General features: G+C 45.4%; 1 protein-coding gene across 1 annotated transcript in view; it reads right to left on the bottom strand.

Moving 5' to 3' along the window:
* Positions 1-3,292: 3,292 nt before the first annotated feature.
* LARGE1 (LARGE xylosyl- and glucuronyltransferase 1) overlaps positions 3,293-17,668 on the bottom strand; it is a 447,356-nt gene continuing 432,980 nt past the window's right edge. Inside the window, exon 15 of the mRNA XM_070756235.1 lies at positions 3,293-4,924. Coding sequence (XP_070612336.1) covers positions 4,727-4,924 — 198 coding nt within the window. The 3' untranslated portion in view covers positions 3,293-4,726. The remainder of the gene's footprint in view (positions 4,925-17,668) is intronic.

The raw sequence follows: 17,668 nt of genomic DNA, 5'->3' as shown, positions 1-17,668 counted from the left end.
TTTAATTGTACTTAACTAGCTAGGTAAAGGTTGCCTGTGGAAGATCGTGGAACAATTAAAAATGTTTTCTTTTCATCTTTAACTTTGTCGTAACTTATCTACATCTTGATGCTTCATAACAGCGGTCCCCAAACTACGGCCTGTGGGCCACATGCGGCCCTCTGAGGCCATTTATCCGGCCCGTGGGTGAGTGACAGGAGCACAGGATGCATCCGCATCTAGCAGCTAGGGGAACTGGGCATCAGAGTTGGGATGGAGGAAGAGTGAGAAAGAGAGAGAGAGAAAGAGAGAGAAAGAAAGCGAGAGACAGAGAGTGAGTGAGAGGGAAAGAAAGCAAGAGAGAAAGAGAGAGAGAGAAAAGGAGAGGAAGGAAGGAAGGAAGGAGGGAAATAAGGAAGTAAGGAAGTTTTTTACTTTAAAATAAGGTATGTGCAGTGTGCATAGGGATTTGTTCATAGTTTTTTTAATAGTCTGGCCCTCCAACAGTCCGAGGGACAGTGAACTGGCCCCCTGTGTAAAAAGTTTGGGGACCCCTGCTTCAGAACATAGTTGTATCAGTGTAATGGAAAATGGACACAAGACAAAGCCCATTAGGTCCTTAACTTTTTTGAAGCAGGTTCGTAACAATTAAAACCTTCATTCGGGCTATATATAAAAACACTCTATGGAGAAATGAACAGGTTTAGACATCACCATTAAACTAGAATTTAGATCATGCTTAAAATGTCAACCCTTCTTCTTTCATTCTGCTTCCCTTTTCTCCATCTCATATGACTCCTTGAAGGCTGTCACCAGGGATATGCTAACACATGCAGCCAATTTGCTTTACTGGGTACACAAGTGGCAAATGCTTGGTCTTTGAGACTATACAATGGGTTGGGTCAGATACCACTTGAGGTTCTCACCATTATTCTATGTTCAGACATGTTTCACTGATATAGCAGCATCCAAACTTTAGAGTCTGTTTTCATAAAGTTTGTGTAGACTGCAGGGGATTGAAGACACATCCTTTAATATGTTTATATATATATATATGTTTTCGTAGATTTTCACGGGTACAGGTATGACGGTCTTGGCATATTCGGGTTTCTTCCCATGTGAGTCTGTGTTTGCCCTAGAACAAAGACAGAAGCACCAGCCTGAAGATGACGAGTGGGACCTCTATCTATTCTAGTCTCCCTTAATTTTCAAATTCAGCTAAAAACAACAACAACACACACACACACACACACACATATATATATGATCTATCTATTCTAGTCTCCCTTAATTTTCAAATTCAGCTAAAAACAACACACACACACACACACACATATATATAATTATATATGACGGTCTTGGTATATTCGGGTTTCTTCCCGTGTAGGATTTGGAAATTTCTGGCGACGTTTCGATGAGGTCCCACTCATCATCTTCAGGCTGGTGTTTCTGTCTTTGTTCTAAGGCGAACACTGCGAGACCTAAGCTGCCTTCCTTCTATAAATACTGGTGGCTGGGTGTGGTTTGATGGCTCAGCAATTGCCTGCTGTGTAGAAATTTCCTGGTGAGTCAGTGGGGTAACATCTGGGGTCGTTGATGTAGCTGAAGTATGCTGATTAGTTAATGGTTGTTGATTAAGCGTGATATCCTGAGTAGTTGGAGCTTGCAGGCTACTTGATTGTTTTGCAATATGTGTTCTGAGTCTAGTTTCTGTTTTTATGGCTGGGTTACGTTTGAGGGCTGGTTTCCAGATGTCTGGTAGGCAGGAGGTATCATCCCGCTTGTTCATATTTTGGGGATGTTTTTCTATCATCAGAAACACCAGCCTGAAGATGATGAGTGGGACCTCTTCGAAACGTCGCCAGAAATTTCCAAATCCTACATGGGAAGAAATCCGAATATACCAAGACCGTCATACCTGTACCCGTGAAAATCTACAAAAACATATGTATGTATGTATGTATGTATGTATGTATGTATGTATGTATGTATGTATGTATTTAGAGAATAAACTAATAACAGACCTACCCTGATATTATTTCATTTCCTGCTATAGGTATACTATCAATGCTTGCTAGGAGTGACCAATTCTTTCAATGTTATTTGCATTTCAATTCTTTCAATGTTATTTGCATTTTTGTCACCAACCACAACTTATGTTAGGCTGTGCTGTATAAGAAACCAAAAAGCTATAGTCTTTGACTATTTAGGCTTTCCAAACTAGGCACTTCTTACAAGCAATATTTTGCAGAGAGAAATGCATTCTTGTGCCTACCTTTCTCACACATATACACCTTGAAGTGGAGATGTATTTGGTTAGTTATTTGATGATGACCAACAGACATGGAATAATCCTGGAAGAAGATTCTTCCAAATGACTTTCATAGTGTTGCCAATAAAGCTATAGAAGTACATCTGTGTAAATCTTTCAGTTCACAGAATTACCTTTATGTATATTTCCCCCAAAGGTTAAATTTTTGTACATAAAAGGTATGAAATTACGAGCTAAGAATTTCATCAGAAAAATTTGAGCAATGCAAGTCTTGGCATTCAGGCTTTTTCTATAGACTTGTGAAGTTCAAAATGGACATTTAAATAAACTTAATTCAAATTTCTTATTCACTCAGCTTTACAATACACCCACTACAATCGCATAGAATTATAATCAACTAATGCTAGAGCTAGTTTTATTATTTGCTGCCGGTTTGGTTGTTGGTTTTTTTAGAGCTAATTATGCAAGCGACAGATTGGTTCTCATGCGGTTCTTCTTCAGGTTCCCATCTTTTTTCTTGCAAACTCTTATATAAAACCCATGCTCTGAATAGGAACATAAATCCTCTAAAGTGATTTTGGGGTCTCTTTGGGGAACTAAAGGCATATGTCAGCCATGCAATGCATATATTTACTAGCAATGTGATTGCTGAGCTCCAGGTGGCTCCCAAGCTTTGTGGAATTCAAAAGAAGCTAGATGTGTCTGCTCTAGTATTAATCTTTCAGTAGGAGAAAAGGAAACAGAAATATGTTAAGCATGCACTATTGTTTCATTAGAAGTTCTGAACAAAATCCCAAGCCAAGAATTCTTCTCCTGCTTTTGACTTGAAGTAGCAGCTTTGATCTCTTGAGTGTAATTGTTATAGATAGATCAGCACTGATGCATAAATCCCGGAAAATCTTTGGAACCCAGACAGTTTACTACAAAAGTTGAAGGAAGTTGCATTGGCCTTGCCAAAGAGGAAATATGGGATAGTTAATTAATAGTACAAAATGCACAGTGACTAGTCATGTAAGGATATCGGTAAAACTCTTAACATTCTTGGGGAAAGGAAGAGAGACATAATTCTGATTTATTCAAATTCTGCTCTCTGAATAACATTGCAACCAAATACAAATAGCCCCAAATAAGGGTAGTGCATTATACCTCATCTCCTCCATCCATGTAAACACAACATTAATACTGAAGAAATAATAATAAAAAAAATAAAATATCCAGTGTTGGGTTGCACGTCTAGGTGTTAATGTACCTTGTTCAAGATTCTCACCCATACTTAGTTCTACATAAAATAATAGGAGTGAATTGAATTGATTCACTCCCAAGCAAAGACCATCAAGGTCTTCCCGTTCTTTTCTCCCCCACCAATACACCATTTCATTTTGATTTTGTTTTAGTTTAACAACGCTTCATCAAAGTCTGTAATACTGCGGTTTCACCCTCCTGCTTAATAATGAGGTCCACTCACACCAAATGGATGTGAAGTGGAAGGGCTATTGGACTGATTTTTCCCAATCACCTGAGTTTATTAATTAATTAAATATGAATCCTTCTTTCCCAATACTTTAGATTCCAATTTTATCTGTGTTGCAAAGAAATACTTCAACAAACCCTATAAAATGGAAGCAAAAATTGAAGGTGATGGGTATCTTTCCAGGTCAGTAAAAGCACAAATCTTGTTGGGGTGGGAGTGGGGAATAGCTAGATTTGGGGATACATCTGAAGTATGAAATGATGCAATTTAGGTTAAAAAAAATATGAACAGAGCAGGTGATAGTAGTGGGGAGTTGGAGAAGAGTCCATCTTGCAGCATAAGAGCAATGACTGAGTGATGCCACAGAAGTGCATACACGATGCTGTGAATATTCAGAATATAATATATCACAAGTCTCATTGGTTGGATATGATTCCCATTCATCTGACGGGCAAGTCTGGTTCAGCTTACTGTATAGTGTTCTCTGTGGTTAGACAAAAGTTGTGTGACATAGGCAAATTCCTTTAATAAGGAAAATAGGGGACTGTTTTTGTTAATTTAATTCACAGGATAGTAATCTGAAGATCTTCCTTTACATTTCTTTCTTTTTTAAAAAAACGTGATATTATTAAATAGTAACATGAAAGCCTATATTCCAAAGAAGATCTGTGTGCAATTTTAAGAATCAAGGTCTGTTTTACACAGTTACTGCCACCCTGGGTGCGGCCAACAGATGTGGGTAGTGCTGTCCCCTACCCCATACATTTTGTGTCCACCTCTTGGTCGATCAAGCCAAAGTTTTGTAGGTGGTGGATGAGTGGTGCTTTTGAGCAACGTCCAGAGACATCTTCTTTCAAAGCTCTACCGTTAGAACTGTTTGATGCGGTTTTAAAAACAAAGCAAAACCAAAGACAACCAACGGTGTCCCACAATTTAAGAATGGGGTCCATACACATGAAACGGCTCCTCTTCTCCGTTTGCTTTCCGTTAAGAGTCTGGTGGTGCTAGCTGTTGTTCTCAGCTGTGAGATATTTCAAGGCAGCAAAGCCATAGCGACGTGACATATCCTGTTGGAACTCTTCTTTGAGGGTCTTGAGACAAATACGGTACTGCTTGTTGGAACGGAATTTGGTGATGTCGAAGCTGGGCGCGTGTGGCATGTGGATCATGTAGGCGTTGGGAAGCACCGTGAATTCATATTCCTGGGGAAGACAGTCACAATAAGAGTGAGCGAGAAGACGAATATCTCACAATTCTTTCAATGCCAATAGAAAAGAACATTTGTAGCTCAGGGTTGAATTGTGGGGTCCTTGATTATTATTTTTATTATTATTATTATTTATTAGATTTGTATGCCGCCCCTCTCCGTAGACTCGGGGTGGCTCACAACAATAACAAAAGACAATGTAAGAACAAATCTAATAATTTAAAAAACACTAAAAACCCCATTATTAAAAGCAAGCATACACACAAACATACCATGTATAAACTGTATAGGCCCGCGGGAGATGTCTCAGTTCCCCCATGCCTGACGGCAGAGGTGGGTCTTAAGAACTTTACGAAACGCAAGGAGGGTGGAGGTAGTTCTGCTCTCCGGGGGGAGCTGGTTCCAGAGGGTCGGGGCTGCCACAGACAAGGCTCTTCTCTTGGGTCCCGCCAAATGATATTGTTTAGTTGACGGGACCCAGAGAAGGCCAACTCTGTGGGACCTAACCGGTTGCTGGGATTGGTGCGGCAGAAGGCAGTCCCGGAGATATTCTGGTCCGATGCCATGAAGGGCTTTATAGGTCATAACCAATACTTTGAATTGTGACCGGAAATTGATCGGCAACCAATGCAGACTGCGGACTGTTGGTGTAACATGGGCATACTGTGGGAAGCCCATGATTGCTCTTGCAGCTGCATTCTGCACAATCTGAAGTTTTCGAACACTTTTCAAAGGTAGCCCCATGTAGAGAGCATTACAGTAGTCGAGCCTCGAGGTGATGAGGGCATGAGTGAGTGTGAGCAGTGAGTCCCGGTCCAGATAGGGCCTGGGCAAACGCCCCCCTCGCCACAGCTGAAAGATGTTTCTCTAATGTGAGCTGTGGATCGAGGAGGACGCCCAAGTTACGTACCCTCTCTGAGGGGGTCAATAATTCCAAGGAGGCATTGACAATCTCCTGGACCCAGCTCCGTGTCACCTCCCTGCTGGCCGAAACCAGCCAGGAGGGACAGGGATCCAGTAAGCAGGTGGCAGAACTGACAATTCCAATGGCCTTGTCCACTTCATCAGGTGTCACCTGATCAAATTGATGCTTTCTGAGCTTGACTGTTTTCTTGTAGACAATTCATTACCCAACTTCATCAGAATTATCTAGTTGGGTAATGCTGCCTTGTATGGGGCTACCCTTGAAGAGTGTTCAGAGACTTCAGCTGGTGCAGAATGCAGCAGCGCGTGCAATAACGGGTGTACCAAGGTATGCCCGTATTACTCCAACTTTACGTGCACTGCATTGGTTGCCAGTCGGTCTCCGAACGCATATCAAGGTATTGGTTATCACCTTTAAAGCCCTAAATGGCTCAGGGCCAGACTATTTACAAAAACACCTCCTCCCTCATATCTCCAGATCCCGTCTGCCAAACAATGTCGGCTGGTGGGACCTCGGGGAAGAGCCTTTTCTGTGGTGACTCCGACCCTTTGAAACCAACTGCCTCCAGAGATCTGCATTATCTCCACCCTAACAGTGTTCCGGAAAGCCATTAACACCTGGCTTCTCTGGCAGGCCTGGAAGTAGGCTGATAAGTATGTACGTTTTTTATATTATTGATTTTTATTATTAAATTTTAATTGTTTTATTGTTGTATTTATTCCAATTGTTAGCCTCTCAGAGTTCTTTTGGAGTGAGCGGCATATAAATACAATAAATAAATAAATAAATAAATAAATAGATATAGATAGATAGATACATAGATAACAGCAAAAACAGCAAGTGTTAAGTGAAACGTATAAAATGATGGTCTGCAAATAAAAGTCCTCTCTTAATTACAGTGTAAATATATCTCCCCTCCCTGCCCATTCCTTTTCTTTTGTTAACTTGGATAACATTGAATATGGCATCTGCTTGCTAAGCATGTGTACAGTTAGGTTTTGTAACAACCCCCTCCCCCCATATGAGAAAAACTTTGTCAGTATTTAATCATGTTTGCTGTTGTTTCTAATTCATGGCTAAGACCTGCAAAAGAAGAAAGCTGAGAATTTGTGTTACGGGGGGAGGAGAGGACACTTAAACTATGTTTAAACCACCTTTGGAGCAGTTTGCAACGCAAATATTTGCCGCATAAGTCCCCACGACTGGTTAGGTCCCAGAGAGTCGGCCTTCTCCAGTTCACGTCAACTAGACAGTGTCGCTTGGCAGGACCTAGGGGAAGAGCCTTCTCTGTGGGGGCCCTGGCCTACTGGCATCAGCTCCCTCCAGAGATTTGTACAGCCCCCACCCTCTTTGCCTTTCCTAAGAGTCTAAAGATTCATCTATGCTGCCAGGCTTGGGGCCATTAGACTCTAGCACCCTGGCTGATGAATGATATGTGTTGTGGTTAGCTCTGGCCCAGCTCCTGCCCCAAGGACTGTGGATGTGGGGGAGACATCCACATGCTGCAGGCCTGTTTTGCCCCCGGTGGAATCTGCTGATGAAGGCTCCTCTGACCAAGAAGACATGAGTGATAGGGAGGAGGAGAGGAACCGTTGTACCTACCTGAACGGTCTTCTCAGTGCACTGGAAGGAGAGTCCAACATGGGTATTACTCCAATCCTATTGGTAGAGACTGAGTTAATTTATACATATTAATTGAGCACCGCCCCCTCTGCTCTCCCCATGAGCCAGTTTTAAAAACGAAGCATAAAAAGAGGATAACCAATTTTATTATTAACAACTAATAACTGATTCAACTGGTTCAACTGCCCACTCCGGCGTCCCTGCACCCTTCATCATACTGGGTGGGTTTGGACTCTCCTTCCAGTGCACTGAGAAGACCGTTCAGGTAGGTACAACGGTTCTTCTCCATTGCATCTGGAAGGAGAGTCCAACATGGGATATACCAGAGATTTACGGCCCATGGGAGGGAGAAGGTCTTGTCAGGGACGTTGGAGAAACACAAACTCGTTGTAAAACAAGTCTCCCAAATGCTGCCTCAGCCGAAGCAAAGGAGTCCAACTTGTAATGCCTTATGAAGGTCGAGGGAGCTGCCCACGTGGCAGCTCTGCAGATATCATCTATGGACGCCTGTGTGGCCCAGGCAGCAGAAGCAGCCGCACTCCTCGTAGAGTGAGCAGTCACCCCCGTTGGTACGGGTTGGTCTCGGGCCTTGTATGCTTCTGCGATGCAGTCCCTGATCCAACGACTGACTGAAGTAGATGAAAGTCCAAGTCCCTTCTTCCCTTGAGAGAATGCGATGAACAGCCTCTCCGTTCGCCGAAACGACCTCGTTCGTCTAATGTAAATCTTGACCGCACGGCGGACATCTACCTTATGCCATCTTAACTCTGATGGATGGCTACCGTGGGTGCAAAAATCAGGCAGACACAGTTCTTGTTTCCTGTGAAATTCCGAGTTCACCTTCGGAATAAAGGCAGGGTCCAATCTCAGTATCACCCTGTCTGGGTAGAAGATGCAGAGATCTGGTCGAACTGACAAGGCGGCCAGTTCCGACACCCTCCTTGCCGACGTGATGGCGACTAAAAAGGCTGTTTTTATGGAGAGTAAGCGAATCGATATGGATCTTAAAGGTTCAAATGGTGGCTTTGTTAAGGCCCTCAGCACTAACGTGAGATCCCACGAAGGAAATCTTCTAACCGGCGGGGCATGTTGGTTCGACGCTCCCCGTAAAAAGTCTTTCACCAGCGGGTGATAAGCTAATGATCGTATGCCTTCCACTTGTATCATGGTGGAAAGGGCCGCCACCTGTCGTTTAAGCGTATTAGGCGCCAACCCACGCTCTAGTCCCGCTTGTAGAAATTCGAGGACTGAGATCACCGACGCTGTCCTAGGGTTCACTCGGCTTTGTTTACAAAACTTACAAAAGGCGGCCCACGTTGCTTGGTAAATGCGAGACGTGGAGGGGCGTCTTGCGGCCTGTATGGTATCAATGACTTTGTCAGGTATGTTCAGTTGTTGTAGTCTGAGCCGTTCAAGTGCCAAACGGTTAGTTGAAGCCACTGGGGGTCTGGATGTTGTAGATCCCCCTGGCTGAGAGCAATCATCTGATCCGGAATCCTCCAAGGGGGTGACACCGACAGTGCCACCAAGTCGGAGAACCACGGTCGGCGAGGCCAGTGTGGGGCTACCAACAGTACTTCCGCTCTCTCCTTCAAGATCTTTTCCACCACCCTCTGTACCAGGTTCGTTGGTGGAAAGGCGTACAGCAATCCCGGGGGCCAGGGTGTCAACAGGGCGTTGACCTTCTCCGCCCTCGGGTCTGGAAACCTTGTGTAGAACCTTGGCAACTGGGCGTTCAGGGAACTCGCGAACAGATCCACTGATGGGGTTCCAAATCTGACACTCATCTGTTGGAAAATGCTCGGTTCTAGCCTCCATTCTGATGGGTCTAAGGTAGACCGACTTAGCCAGTCTGCTTGCGTATTGCTGACTCCCGCAATGTGCTCCGCCGACAGGGACAGTAGATGACGTTCGGCCCAGTTGAAGAGATTGTTCGTCTCCTCCATGAGGCATTGTGACCGCGTACCCCCTTGATGATTCAAGTGGGCCCTGGTCGCGACATTGTCCGTGAGCACCAACACGTGCCGTCCCTGAACCAACTGTGTAAATGTCTGTAGAGCCAGAAAAACTGCTCTTAGCTCTAAGAAATTGATGTTGATGGGCGATAGATCTTCCGCCCTCCACAGGCCTTGAGCCATCTGGGACCCAATGTGGGCCCCCCACCCTGTAAGACTGGCGTCTGTGGTCAGGATGATCTGGTCTTGTATTCGGAATGGAGATCCGACGGTTATCGCGGTCGATGTCCACCATCCCAGAGAGTCCTTTACCTTTTGAGGCAGGTGTACTAGTCGGTGTGAGTGGCTCACCTTTGTCCTCTGGGCTGGCAGCAGGAACCATTGCAATGCCCTGATGTGGCATCTGGCCCAAGGGACGATACCAATGGCTGACACTAGGGTGCCCAGTATCTTTGACAGTTGAGATAAGGGAATTGGTCCCCGTCGTGTATTGGACACCAGGCGCCGTATGTTGTCCTGTCGTTCTGGCGACAGCGCCACCGTGCTTGTCTGGGTGTCTATGACTGCACCAAGGTGTAGCAAACTGGTGGTGGGCGTGAGCTGGCTTTTCTCCACGTTGATGGTGAAGCCGTGTCGTTGCAATGTGTGAATGGTCTCTGTAAGGTCTCTCCTGGCCGCTGCTGTGGACCTGGACAAAATGATGATATCGTCCAGGTAGGCCATCAGTCTGATGGACCGCGCCTGTAGGCTGGCTGTGAGCACGTCGAGGAGCTTGGTGAAGGTCCGCGGTGCCGATGAGAGGCCGAATGGCATGGCCCTGTACTGGAAGTGCCTTCCTTCCGAGCAGAAGCGAAGAAACCTGCGGTGTTCCGGGTGAATGGGAACGTGCAGGTAGGCTTCCTTGAGATCGATGGATGTCAAAAGATCCAGTGGTCGGATAGAAGCCAGAATAGTTTGCAAGGAATGCATCCTGAACCTCCGGTATCTTATGTAGAGGTTCAGTTGCTTCAGGTTTAATATCAACCTGCAGCCCCCGGAAGCCTTGGGAACGATGAATATCATGGAATAGAATCCCTGGCCTTCCTCCTGATGGGGGACCTGTTCTATGGCTTGAATGTCCAACAGGTGTGCGATTTCCTTGCGTAATTGTAATTTCCTTTGAAAGTCCTTTATCTGTGGGCAGTTTAAGAAACGACTGGGAGGTAACTGGATAAACTCCAACTTGAGTCCGTGTGTCACGGTAGCCACAGCCCATTTGTCGGAGGAGGTCGCTTGCCAGGCCCCGCTGAATCCCTGGAGCCTGCCTCCCAAGGGCTGTAAAGTGGCTGAGTCACTTTGAGTTGCGTTTGAACCCTCGTTGATTGTTGCCACGAAACGGCCTCCTGGACTGATGGTATCCCCGTGGCCTGTCCTGAAAGGAGCCGCGATCGCTCCTGTAGGATTGTGAAGTGTACTGACCCTGCGAGAAGGGTCGCTGGTTCTGGTTGGAGCTGGTCGAAGTGTCCCAACGAAAGGACTGTCGTCTAGAGTATGGCGTGGATCTACGGTCCTGCCTTCGGTTGGACCTGGGGAGGACCTTCCTCTTGTCCTTGTCTTCCACAAGGACTTTTTCTAGCAGGTCACCGAACAGTGTTGATCCTTGGAATGGACCGGATGCCAGCCGCCATTTAGACTTAAGATCTGCTTGCCAGTTCTTCAACCACAGGAGGCGGCGAGATGACAGTGTGGCTGCCATGCTCCTGGCGGCGAACTTGGCCGCGTGTAAGGTAGCGTCCGCGGAGAATTCTGTCGCCGCTCGCAGCTTACTTAGATCTTGGCAGAGACGCCCATCCTCCGGGCCGAGGCGTGACTGCATCTCCTGTATCCAGAGCAGTGAGGCTCGGTTAATGAATGAAGCTGCTGCCGCAGCTCGGAAACTCCAGCTCGACATCTGGTGCGTTTTGCGCAGCAATGTTTCCGTCCTCCTCTCTTCAGGTCTCAGGCTGTCGCCTGTCTCTGAAGGCACCAAGGCGCTTGACACAAGTGTCACGACAGGGTGGTCGATTGGAGGGAATTCCAAGAGCTTCTCCACCTCCTCATCGAAGGTGTAGAACTTCCTTTCGATGTTGGTAGGCCCTTGGGCTGCTGCAGGGTACTGCCAGGGTCTTTTGAGCCCTTTCACAAAAATGTCCGAGGCAGGAAAGTGGTCGGACTCGGGTTGAGGCTCCTGAAGGAGGGTGGCCGAGGTGTTTCCCGTCTCTGTGGTCTCTGTTGTTTTGGCTGAGCCGGGAAGGTTCATCACATGCTTGGCCTTACATAACAAGGGCCTGAAAAGCGTTGGTTTAAATAAACCCACCGTGGGTGGTTGTTCTGGTGCTGTCTCATCCTCTGAGAAGCCATATTCTGGGTCACTGCCTTCCAACTGATCCGGCTCTTCCAACAAGGACCCCAATCCCGAGGGGGGCGGTGCCGACCATGAATCCCTCGCCAGTTGGGAATGCCTGCCATGTTGCTGTGCTCCCATGGCCACGTTTTGCGAATACGCATTGGCTATAATGTCCTGCAAATCTGGGGGCAAATTCTGCCACGCCCCAGGCTGTGATCTCCATCCAGCTGCTGTGGGGGTAAAGGTGGCAGATGGTCCCTGGGAGCTCCTTTCCAAAGGCCCCGCTGACCCTGGTCTGGCCCAGGAAGTGCTGGGGGAAGGCATGACTTGAGGCATTGGCAAAAACTGCCGGTCTGGGGACCAGTCCCCTTCATGATGGACCCCCATAGGCCCAAAGGTAGCTGGGGGTGACACCGGGTCTGAGCTCTGTCGCTGTGCTGGAGGGAGCCCTGCTGGAGATGATTGTAAGGCAGCTTCCAGCTTCTTTTCAAGCGCTTTGATGCGCTTTTCGGCCTCCTTGATAGAAGAGGTGGAAGCAGGAGAATGAGGGGCCTTTGCCTTCTCCTTTCCCTTCCCCTTTGGCTTGTCTTTTGGTGGCCTAGGGGAAGTGGGCTTATCGCTGACTTGGCGATCCTCCATAGTACTCACAGTGCCTGGTACCTCACAAGCTCGTGGATCCCAGAAATTAGATTTATTTGCCTCCGGTTGCCTTGTTTGCTGCCTCCCTCGAGTCATGCAAAATGGCGCCTCGTTATTCCTGAGTCTGCGCCTGCGCCCTGGGCTTCCTGGCCCTTCGCGCTCTTTCCGCCGTCGAGGGGGGGAGGAGCGATTTTTCGCGCCTAGTGACGCGTTCTCCTCGTTGCCATCCCCAACATGGCGGCGCCCGCGCCTCTGCGGCATTCGGGATTTCTTTCGGGTTGCTCCGGGCTCCGGAGCTGGGACCCGCTTCCCTCCGGCCTCCGCGGCTCTGTGAGAGGGGCCGCGGCGTTCCCAGCCGCTCGCGGCTCTCGGCGGCTGTTCCGACGCTCCAATGGCCTCAGCGGCCGCCGCCGCGCTGATCTCCCGATCAGCTGTGAAGCGGCTCCATGCCGGCCGATCCGGGACGTTTCCGAGCCTCCCAGTGGAGGGGCATTCCCCTCCACCTTCGGCTCACAGCCCTGGTGTGACCTCGAAGGTCAGGGACCCCAGGCTGGCAGCTCCTCTGCGGGGTGTTCCCTCGGGGGGAATGCAAAACCCCTGAGGAGGATCGTTGGGGGTGCTGCCCACGGAGGGCAGAGACCCCATCCTCCTGTTCCTCTTCTGACTTTCCATCTGAAAGAGAAAGAAAAACAGATTAAACAGGTTTATACATTTTATTTACTATTATTAAATCAATTTAACCCCTTATAGGGTCTCTCAACAAACTCAGCATGTCTCTACACTTAGACTGAGTTTTTAAAACTGGCTCATGGGGAGAGCAGAGGGGGCGGTGCTCAATTAATATGTATAAATTAACTCAGTCTCTACCAATAGGATTGGAGTAATACCCATGTTGGACTCTCCTTCCAGATGCAATGGAGAATGTGGCAGACAGCTCAGAAGGAGATCAATTATCTAGCTCCTCCTTGGATTCGGAACAAGAGTTAATGATACAGCCACACATGCGGAGAGCGATGCATAGGCAACAACAACTGAGAGATTATTATCAAAGAAAATGAGGCCACCTGAGGTTGGGTGGGGCTGTGGTAATTAGTGAGGCTGCTAAAAAGAGCAGCCTGTGGGTTTGGCCATTGTGGAGGATTATCTCATCGTTGTGTTTCCTGACTGCTTTACTGACTTTGACCTTTTGTGTGCTGATTTTTCCCCGCTTTGAAACTAAACCAGAGCAAAGTGTGTTTCACTTTGTGAAAGAAGAAGGACTGTGAATTGCCTCACAGCTGCAAGCTAAGTATCACAGAACTGATAAGGGACTTGTACAAATTACCAGTTTGTTTGGAGACAAGTGCTCTTTGCTATACCAAAAGGGGGCTTAGGTTAAGTGAATTTTCATTATAAAGAACATTGTTTTGAATTTTCAAACGTGTGTGTGTCTGAAATTTGTACCTGTGAATTTGTGGGAGGAGTCTACCAGAGAGCCCGACAGAACAGATATGTATGTTGTTGTTGAGTGGAAATGATTGATTTTTAATATAATGGTGATTTTACATTAGATAAGTGGGTTTTATATTAATTGGATTTAGAATGAATGAATGAATGAATGAATGAATGAATGAATGAATGAATGAATGAATGAATGAATGAATGAAAGATAAATACATAAATACATAGAAATCTAACAAGTGAGCATTCTTATGGTGAAATTTCACAGGACATATAAACAGAAACTGAGTTCTGCTAAAGTTATTTGTTTAGAAACTTATCAGCAACTTATCGACCAGATGAAATGCATAAAATGTTGAATCTTGGGATTTATCATCTGAAAGTCGCTTGCATCTGTTACAGAGCAGCAATTCAGAACTGCCTAAGCAATTCTCAAGAAGTTTTTCTTTACAGGGAGATGGAATTCCCTATTAATCACTCTGCATTTATTGCAGGATTCTGGTAAACATGAAAGCCTTTGATTAGCAACCCTTCAGTTTCTGAATGACATGTTGATGATACGGATGCATCTAAAGTCAATGTTAGATTCAACTCCTAGCTGGGCTAAGAGAATTTTGCAGCTTTGTTTTGTCTTCTGCCTCAAAGCAGTGATCTTTCACTGACATCAAAGCCTTTCTCTGCTGCCCTTTCATCCTTCCTCAGTTTTGTTGCTTTTCCAATTTTGCCAAGAGCAGTTGTTTCTCTTCGCTGCTTACATATTTTTATGGTAAAAATAGAGCCCACTGAGGTATCGTTACTGTGATAAATGTGAGGGATAAAAAGAGAAGGAATATCAAGCCATGGATGTGCCCATCCATGAATTGATCTTGAACATCACTACGAATTGAACTTGATTAAGAAAAATGTATTTATCCTTTAACTCATGGGTATCCAATCTTGCCAGCTGTAAAACCTGTGGGCTTCAACTTTTCTCAATCTTTGTAAATTGCATCTGCTTTTCACAGAAGGTGCCAGGAATTTTAACTGGTACCCTTGCCATACAAAACAGGAGTTATTTTGCACGCCCATCCCATCCCATCAAGTCACTCCAGAGTTTATCCTTTATTCTAATAAACATATTGATTCTAACTGAACTATGAACATATTACCCCAAAGTTTAGTCCTAAAGAGCTAATTCAATTCAATTTATTAGATTTGTATGCTGCCCCTCTCCGAAGACTCGGGGCGGCTCATAACAATAATAAAAACAATATTCCAGCGAAAATAAATCTAATATTAAAAAGCACATAAAACCCTATCATATTTCAAAAAAGCAAACAACATATACATACCCAAACATAAATATAAAAATATATTTAATCCCACTGGACCCACTGTTCTCCCTTTCTATATGGATAGTCCTTGATCTGCAACCTTTTACTTACTGACTTTTGAAGTTACAACGCCGAAGAAAATAACTTATGACCAGTTATTGTACTTCAACCATCAAAACATCCCAGAATATCTCCGGGACCGCCTTCTGCCGCACAAATCCCAGCAACCGGTTAGGTCCCACAGAGTTGGCCTTCTCCAGGTCCTGTCAACGAAACACTGTCGTCTGGCGGGGCCCAGGGGAAGAGCCTTCTCTGTGGTGGCCCTGACCGTCTGGAATCAACTCTCCATGGAGATTAGGATTGCACCCACCCTCTTTGCCTTTCGCAAACTCCTTAAAACCCATCTCTGTCGTCAGGCATGGGGAAATTGATTTCCCTGGGCCGTTTTCACTTTATGTATGGTTTTGTCTGAGATGTATGACTGTTTTTTATATTAAGGGGTTTTAAATTGTTTTTAACTATTGGATTTGTACTTTTTTCGTGTTGTGAGCTGTTCCGAGTCTTTGGAGAGGAGCAGCATACAAATCTAATAAATAATAATAATAATCCCCACAAGCAAAATCTGGAAGCTTGGAAACTGGCATATATTTATGATGACTGCAGTGTTCTCAGTCATTTGATTAGCCACCTTATGACAAGCACAGTCAGTGGGAGAAGCTGGGTTCCCTTAATGATGGTGTAATTCCATCATTAGAGGAAGAGGGGCGGCATACAAATCTAATAAATTATTATTATTATTAACATTTGCAGTGAGTAATAAGAATTGTTTCCAACTATGCAAAATGTTTTGAACATTTAATTTTGTGTTTGATCTATATTCTTTTTCCCCCCCTATAGGAACTCATGGTGGTTAACTTGCACACCGTCCTTCAGTTTATTTCCACAACAACCCTGAATTTTTGATTGGGCTACAGGAGAATGATTGGCTTAAAACCATCCAATTCATTCCCATGGTTGAAGACTGGACTTGAATCTGGGACTACCCGATCCCAGTTTGTAATCTTGACAACTGCAGTTCTACATGGGAAAAACTTTCCACTGTAGAACAAGATATTGCTAACTGGTACAACTCTGGTCTACCTTAAAGTATTGAAAAGTTAGGGTTTTTTTGTGGATTTAAGAATTTATTTATTTATTATTTATTACTTAGATTTGTATGCCGCCCCTCTCCGAAGACTCGGGGCGGCTCACAACATGTAAAAACAAATCATAAGCAATCAGACAAATTTAAAATATTTAAATATTTTAAAAAACCCATATGCTAACAGTCACACACACAGACATACCATGCATAAATTAAACGTGCCCAGGGGGAGATGTTTCAGTTCCCCCATGCCTGACGGCAAAGGTGGGTTTTAAGGAGTTTACGGAAGGCAGGAAGAGTAGGGGCAGTTCTAATCTCCGGGGGGAGTTGGTTCCAGAGGGCCGGGGCCGCCACAGAGAAGGCTCTTCCCCTGGGGCCCGCCAACCGACATTGTTTAGTTGACGGGACCCGGAGAAGGCCCACTCTGTGGGACCTAATCGGTCGCTGGGATTCGTGCGGCAGGAGGCGGTCTCGGAGATATTCTGGTCCGATGCCATGAAGGGCTTTAAAGGTCATAACCAACACTTTGAATTGTGACCGGAAATTGATCGGCAACCAATGCAGACTGCGGAGTGATGGTGAAACATGGGCATACCTAGGTAGGCCCATGACTGCTCTCGCAGCTGCATTTTGCACGATCTGAAGTTTCCGAACACTTTTCAAAGGTAGCCCCATGTAGAGAGCATTACAGTAGTCGAACCTCGAGGTGATGAGGGTGAAGAATGCAATATCAAGTTCAATATCAGATCAAGACCATCAAGATTAGCCCCTTGTTCAAAGAGGAAATTGAAATTCACATTTGTACAATCTTTCAGGTCGTTCGTTGGTTTCCTGACATTCTTTGGTTCCTCCTTTCTTTTAGTATGTGAAGAAGCAATTCATCTTGTCCTGGAGATATAATCTCATTCTAAGTAAACAACTATTCACTGGTATATATATTTAAATTATTCTCAGTCTTTAATTTTGCTGCTTATTTCTGTTCTTCAATGTTGACTGATAGAACACACCAACACCCTCAGAAAGAACAGAAGGGGCATCTGAACTCCCTGCATACTCTGAGACTAGGATCACCATTTAACCATCTCTCGAGGGTAAGGATGTCCAATCATCATTTAGCCTCTATCTTCTCTTGCTCAGCATTAAAGTTAGTATTTCAAAGTTGTGCTGAGATGGGAAGCCTTATGCTCTCTTCCTGCAGTTCTCCATTTTATTTTAAGCAAACATTTCCACTCCAGGTTGGGTATTTATTTATTGGATTTGTATGCTGCCCCTCTCCGTAGACTCGGGGCAGTAATAAAAACAGTATATAAACAATCCAATATTAAAACAGTTAAA

This window comes from Erythrolamprus reginae, chromosome 6 (genome assembly GCF_031021105.1).
Source record: "Erythrolamprus reginae isolate rEryReg1 chromosome 6, rEryReg1.hap1, whole genome shotgun sequence".
Lineage (NCBI taxonomy): Eukaryota > Metazoa > Chordata > Lepidosauria > Squamata > Dipsadidae > Erythrolamprus > Erythrolamprus reginae.
This window is presented reverse-complemented; position numbering and strand designations above follow the sequence as displayed.